Source organism: Centrocercus urophasianus, unplaced genomic scaffold (genome assembly GCF_019232065.1).
Source record: "Centrocercus urophasianus isolate 14NV4802_14NV808 unplaced genomic scaffold, USGS_Curo_1.0 seq_24, whole genome shotgun sequence".
In the NCBI taxonomy this organism is placed as follows: Eukaryota; Metazoa; Chordata; class Aves; order Galliformes; family Phasianidae; genus Centrocercus; species Centrocercus urophasianus.
The window spans coordinates 9,313,032-9,319,884 of NW_024884800.1; the positions used below are offsets into that span (position 1 = coordinate 9,313,032).

Genomic DNA, 6,853 nt, shown 5'->3' on the forward strand with positions numbered 1-6,853 from the left:
GTAGATGTTCTCAATTGTCTGCCATAGACATTGTTATTATCAGCTTTTATTAATTCTTGAATGTTCTCGTAGGATTACCGAGATATTGTTGACACTCCTATGGACTTCAGCACTGTGAAAGAAACCTTGGAAGCAGGGAATTACACTAGTCCCTTGGAATTCTACAAAGATATTCGTTTAATATTCTGCAACTCTAAAGCTTACACTCCTAATAAAAAGTCTCGAGTAAGTAAAAATTTAAATTTCTTCTTTACAAAGACCTGGGCCTTGCATGAATACAGTACGTGAAGGATGAAAGGTGGGTTGGGGTAAGCTCTGAAGATAGACTAGTTATTTTTGCTTGCTTGAGTTGAGAAAATATTAGTGGAGAGTCACAACAAGACAGGTGATTTGAGGGTGTTTTATATGAGCTTGACGTCAAATTAAGCTTGGTGTGCATTATTTACTGCTGTGCACCCCCTGGGAAACTTCCCTGTGTATTTATAACTGAACAGCTTGTGAGTCAACTCCCAAATTACTTTAATAAAGTGGTCCATCAATATCCATTTGCTTAAATGCTGTGAAGTGCCTCAGTGGGATGATCGTTGTGGGAGGGCTGGGGCACACAGCTGGGCCTTCTGCCACTGTAGGTTCATCTGCTACCAAATGTGTGTCAACATCCTGAGGTTTTCTAGTCTGTTTTACTGTCTTGGCAACAGCATCCCAAGTGGAGGCAAGAAGGGCAGGACAGTACATGCCAGAGCTAAGGAGACATTGCTGCAATGTAAGAGCCAGGGGACAGGAATTAAGTTGTGTGAATGGAAAGAAAACTCCTTGTCAAAGAAGTTTGGTATTCAGAAAGACTGCAAGAAATGGGAAGAGGTATAAGACATTGATCCTGTTGTCTTGATGGTATTTATGTGACATCCATAAGACTGTATGCAACAGAGGAGTATAGACATGAGAAAGAAAAGAAATTTTGCTTTTGTATATGCTGAGTTTGAACTATGAGTTTACACAATTATAAGTGAAAAACATTCTAAGTAAAATTTTGAACAGAAGTAAATTGTCTGAAATACAGAGAGACATGAGTGAATTTAGGAATGAGGATAGCCAGAGGTGTGGTCTAGAAAGAAGACAGGGAAATAGCTTAAAGATTTTGATATCTGACTTGTAAAAATCAGGAGCGAAGACGCTTCAGGTAGCTTTTCTCTGCAGCTCTAAAGGGATGAGTGTGAGGACTCTTCACGAGGGAATTACAGCCAAAAGCTTAGATGAGGGGACAACAAAGTTGCTGTTGTTTTATTTTTTCCTTTGGTACTTCAAGTTATTTCATGGATTGCTTCCATGCTTTATGGTGATTAAGAACGGAGCATAAACGCTTTCTGTCATAAGAATAAAATTATCTCATGAATGGAAATTATCTGTAAAGAGCTTTGTAGTTGAAGTCACCATGAACTTTTCTTTTGCACTGAGAAGCTGATGTCTAGGCAGTTTTTTATACTTTTTTGCTGATTTTCTATTTTATGAAGTTCTGATAAGTATGGCCATGCTTTCTCACCCCAGATTTACAGCATGACACTTCGACTATCTGCCTTATTTGAAAATCATATGAAGAATATCATCTCTGAGTACAAGTCAGCAATGCAATGCCAGAAGAGGAAAAGGCCCCGGTACCGAAAACGACTAAGAAGCAGCAGCAGTTCACCATCAACTAGCAGAGCCTCTAGGTAACATAATGCTAATGAGATGTGCTATCAGTATCATTTGAGACACAACATAATGGTAGTAGACAAACCTTTGCAGCCAGTAATGGTATTGCTTGTTTCTTGATACAGTTGTTCTTTAGGATGGTAAAATCATGAGCACAAATCCCATGCTCACTTCATGTTTGTGCCCAATTCTGCTAAGTCTATGGAATTAGAAGTAATCCCTCTGGATAAAATGGAAAACCAAATTTATTTTTGCCCTTGTCTCATAAAGGTTGAAAAAATACTGTGTAAACACTTCATTGACTTCTGTATGACACATTATCTATGAAAACTGAGTATTCCAGTTTGAAAAGGTGAGATGAAAAAAAAAAAAAGAACCCTCACATGCCTTGCACTTAAAAGCTCAAATGCCTTTGCTGAACAGGATATTGTAAGTAAGTTTAGTGTTATTACATCTTTGCAGGCACCAAGGGGAAAAAGATCATTAGTGTTATGACTTACATGCGAAAACAAACAAACAAACAAAAAAACCAAAACCAAAAACAAAACAAAAAAAAAACAAACAAAACAAAAAAAAAACAAACAAGACATCTTGCAGGGAAAGTTGTCATCTTTGATTCCTTTGGTATAAGTAGTTTTATCTCTTTGGGGTGTTCTGTGTCTTCAGTCCAAAAGGGAAACAGAAGCAAATGAAGATTCAACCTAAAACCAACCTGAATACCTCATTGCCTTTGACTAGGACCAGCTCTTCAGTTTCATCTCATGGTAAGAAGTTTTCTAATATGCATCCTTTCAGCAGCTTGTCTGCAGAATGATGAAAAAGCTGAAGGATATATAATATTCAGTTGAAGTATTATATTCATGAGACACATGCAAAACTTACCTGTTGAAAAAGCAAGTAGCAAAGTCTTGTAAATACGTGGTCTGTAGATCACATTAACAGGATATGACCCTCTGTTTGTTGGTAAGTTATTGGTAAGGTTCAGAGAATAAGGTAACTTGGCCTGTCCTTGCTAAGAATTAGTTGAGCTTGGACTTCCTGTACATAGGCTTCCTTCATATAGCAACTACAAATACATTAAGTTACTTTGGGTTACACTGTGGAAGAATCTATGTCTCTTCTTGACTGGAGAAGCAGCTTGGTGAGACTAACCTCCTGACTTTTAGGCCACTGACTAACTACAGAACTTCATTTCAAATGTATAAATAGAGGATGAAAGATCATCTATTGAGCGAGTGGTATCCCATTTTAAGTTTCAGATACAACAGAGGAACCTCTGGGTTCAGCCACTGGTGAAGAAGTGGAAGTCCAGCCGTCTTCCTCAGGCTCAAATGCACAGAATCGAAGTGGAAATACCATTGATCCAGGGAAAATTAAACCAATCAGAAGTAAAGTGACACCAGTGAAACAAGGTGGGACATAACTTTTCTATTCTTTCCATGACTGATTTCACTAGAACTGGAAGTTGGTGCTTCTGGTTGATCTTATGGTATTCTTGTGTGGGTCTTATATATGGTAGCCCCAACCCATACTCAAAGTAATTTAGCTTATTATTTACAGTTCTTGTTGTCTGAATGGTGGCATGCACATAATGCTACATGTAATTCAGTGGAGTCCTTTAAAATTTCTCCTGATGGAAAAACTTCATTGCTTTTAAAAGTCTTGGGAAGTACAATTTCTTCAAGAGTGACAAAAAGGCAAAAAAAAAAAACAAACAAAAACCTGAAAGAATTTCCACCCCAAAACCTTATCCTTTTAGTAATCAAGTTGAAACCAAAGATAAATAAAAGAATTCCAATTTTAAAAATATATTTTTTATTGTATTTGAAATAAGGTGTTATAATTGGAAGTGGAAACAGTTTGAAACCTTCACTATTTTGTCTTTGGGGCACATCAATCAGAACTTTCACTGAGGTAGGCATTGAATGAGCATTAGTTGAAATTTCTGGAGTCTTTCTCAAGTCCATGCTACTGTGCTGTAGCAGTACTTTGTATGGCAGATGAGTTTTTTATATCCAGTGTGAAAGAAGATATTTACAAACCTGATGATGAAGAGTAACCTTAAAAACTAATTTGGTCCCAAGACAGCAAAGCGCTTTGCAATGTTTTTAACTCAAGGCATTCAGAAATCCCAGTGAGCAATTTGGGCTTGTTTATTGTCCTGAAACTGTTTGCCATAAATGCTCCCTAAACAAAGCCTTTTGAGAACTTGTGTTTGATGGGAAACAAGTACTACTTGCAGGCTGTTGTTTCAATGTATATTTTGGGAGTTTTAAATAGATTTTGGTGTGTTTTTTTTCTTGACACTATTGGTAGGATTTGTCTAAGCTATTAGACATTTGTGTACAAGCATGTCACTGTGTTCTCCTTTTATTGAGTGGATTTGTACTGGACTCTTAGTCAAGAGAGTCTACAGTCTTTACTTCAGTATGTGGTGTACTGTATTTACTTCTGATCTGATAAATTTTCCTCTTAGAGCACCAGTTTGCATACACAAAACATAAAGGTCATCTCTGGTGGCTAGCTCAGAGTTGGATCATCTCCAGAGCTTGCCACAAAGACATATGAGGTGAATCCCAGTTTCTGTGGCCCAGTTTAGCTCAGACACGATTATGATGATAACTGGATAATTTTGTGTTTGCTTAGATCACTCTCCTGATGGACCACTTACAAATGGTGATGGCAGAGAACCTCGGACAGGAGTGAAGAGGAAGCTAATAAGTGCATCAGAAGATGAGCATCTAGAGGAGGGAGAGGCAGAGGAAGAAGAAAAAAGAGAATTAAAGGAAAAATCTGGTTTGTCTTCATCAGAAAGTGGGGAATCAGGATCTAGTTCAAGTTCTGAAAGTAGAAGTGGCTCTGATTCAGACTCTGAATCAACATCTAGAACAGATCAGGATTACATTGATGGAGACCATGACTACAGCAAAGTTGTGCAATCCAAAAAACCCAAAAGAAAAATCAAAAGAAAATTCACCAGTGGGAAAAGGACCTGGCAGAGCAGAGGGACAGGGAGGAGGGGTAGGTGGGGAAGGTGGGGGAGATGGAGCAGAGGGGGAAGAGGCGGTAGAGGTGGAAGAGGCTGTGGCAGAGGAAGAAGAGGTGGTGGCAGGGGTGGAAGAAGAGGCCGAGGAGGCAGAGGAGCCTCACGAGGAGCCACCAGAGCCAAACGTGCCCGAATTACAGATGACGAATTTGAAACTCTGTTTGGAGGACAATTTGGTGAAAATGTGTTTGGAGGCCGATTCAGTAGAGCACCTCGAATCAGAACGAGGAATGAGGGTAGAAGAACTGTGCTCTATAACGACGATTCTGATAATGACAATTTTGTGCACACCGAGGATCCTTTGAACCTTGGTACTTCCAGGTCAGGCAGGGTGCGGAAAATGACAGAAAAAGCCAGGGTCAGCCATCTCATGGGATGGAATTATTGACAGATGAAAAACTTTGGAACAATTTTAAAAAGAACTTCAATGGCCTTCTACTGCAGGGATTTTACCAGAAAATCTACCAAGCAAGTTGTGCGGGGACTCCACTCACGTTTCACAGTGGTGCTTTTCCATTATGTCGGTTTGCGTTTGTTTTGAAACTTTAGACGCCACACTTCATTGGTCAAAGCAAGCCTTATTCATGAGGCCTTAAATTACAGAAATTCTTCCCCACGCACTACGAGTTCATCGCATTAAAGAGGCTTCCAGCTTCTCAATAAGAACGTGACATTTTGAATCATGGTTATGACTTCTCTCCCTTGTTTTGTTTTTGTATTATAGAAATAGCACCTTCTTACAGAGTTTTTATGTGGTTTTTGCCATAAACCCTTATACACAGTAATAATTATAACTTTTGCACAATACACCAATCCTAAAGGCAGCTATAAAATGTTTACAGTTTCTATATTGTAAGAAGGATCTGGATTATTTTAATCTTCCCAGGCCAAACAGTCGTGAATTGCGCTGAACTGAAGTATGTCTATACTACAGTCATGAGGGTCCTGATGTGCTTTCTATCGGTTCTTCATTCGTGTAAAAAGTGACAAAGGGTTGGTGCCTTGTAAATATGTAGCAAACCTTTGATGTGGTGTGTCCTATGTGTGCATTAACTTTATTAAAAAGAGAATACTTGAGAAGTATGAATATCTAGACAAAAGGTGCCAAATGCAAAAGTTATTTGCATCTATTTTCTTTTTGTCCTCTCATATTTTTATAGTATTAATAGAGATTGTGCAGCTAAGTGGTAACTTCAACATTTGAAAGGTTCCTCCTCTTCAAAGCAAAACGTGATTTTTAATAGTAGCTTGGCTACCTCTATTTACAACTACTGGAAATTTAAAAGAAAATAGATGCTATTATTCAGTACGTGTTGAAGTACTGGCAAGAAGGAGCTGTAGAAGGATGGAATTGTTCACCGAGTTGTGTAGTAAAGATATCTTTGTTGACACAATGAAAACAAATCTAAGTAATTATCAGAGTTTTCAGAAGCATAACGTTTTCAGCAGATGGCAGTTTGTTGGTGCAGATAGGCCAACTGTTTCCCATACAATTCTGCTGCCACTTATTCAGTGCAAATCTGTGTTTGTTTTAGTTTGTCTCTTGAAGCTGCTGGGGAAGCAGAATGGAACTCTGGTGGCTGGCAGTGCTGGGAAGTCGCTGTTCCATCCTCCACACGAACTCTGGTATCTCAAGCTTCCAGAAGTGAATTCATGTTGCACTGTATTGTTGTGATACTGCAGAATGCTAACTTGAAACCAGAATCATTTTGGTAGTAGTGGTAGTAGTAGTGGTAGTACAGTGTGTGATGATACGAGGGAAATGTAGAGGCTTTTCTGTGGGTGCAGAGCCAGCAGCCAGGAGCAGGCGCTTTGCGTGGGCTGAGCTGGTGGTGGCAGCCTCTTTGCTCAGCAGGGTCTGCTTGGAATGCATGTGGAACTTCGGTTTTCTCCTGTTGTCTAAAAGAATCTGACAGTTCCAGCTCAGTTGGGTGAGTTAGATTACACTGAAGGAAGAAAAGGAAAGAAAGAGATTGGATGTTTTTGGTGGAGTTTTTCAATATTCTTTTTAAAAACAAAACTAACAAACAAAAACTTTCATCCAGTATCCTGAAGTTCTTCTGTGCACGGCTTGGTCAATGATTCTGGAAAACCTCAGGCAGCAAAGAGTGACCC

At 39.1% G+C, this 6,853-nt stretch overlaps 1 protein-coding gene across 5 annotated transcripts in view; it reads left to right on the forward strand.

Moving 5' to 3' along the window:
* Positions 1-5,854, forward strand: part of BRWD3 (bromodomain and WD repeat domain containing 3) — a 50,221-nt gene extending 44,367 nt beyond the window's left edge. For all 5 annotated transcript variants that reach the window (XM_042824819.1, XM_042824820.1, XM_042824823.1 and 2 more), the window contains 5 exons: positions 73-225; positions 1,546-1,709; positions 2,359-2,456; positions 2,946-3,104; positions 4,339-5,854. In XM_042824819.1, the coding sequence (XP_042680753.1) occupies positions 73-225; positions 1,546-1,709; positions 2,359-2,456; positions 2,946-3,104; positions 4,339-5,126 (1,362 nt within the window). In that variant the 3' untranslated portion in view covers positions 5,127-5,854. The remainder of the gene's footprint in view (positions 1-72; positions 226-1,545; positions 1,710-2,358; positions 2,457-2,945; positions 3,105-4,338) is intronic.
* Positions 5,855-6,853: the final 999 nt, after the last annotated feature.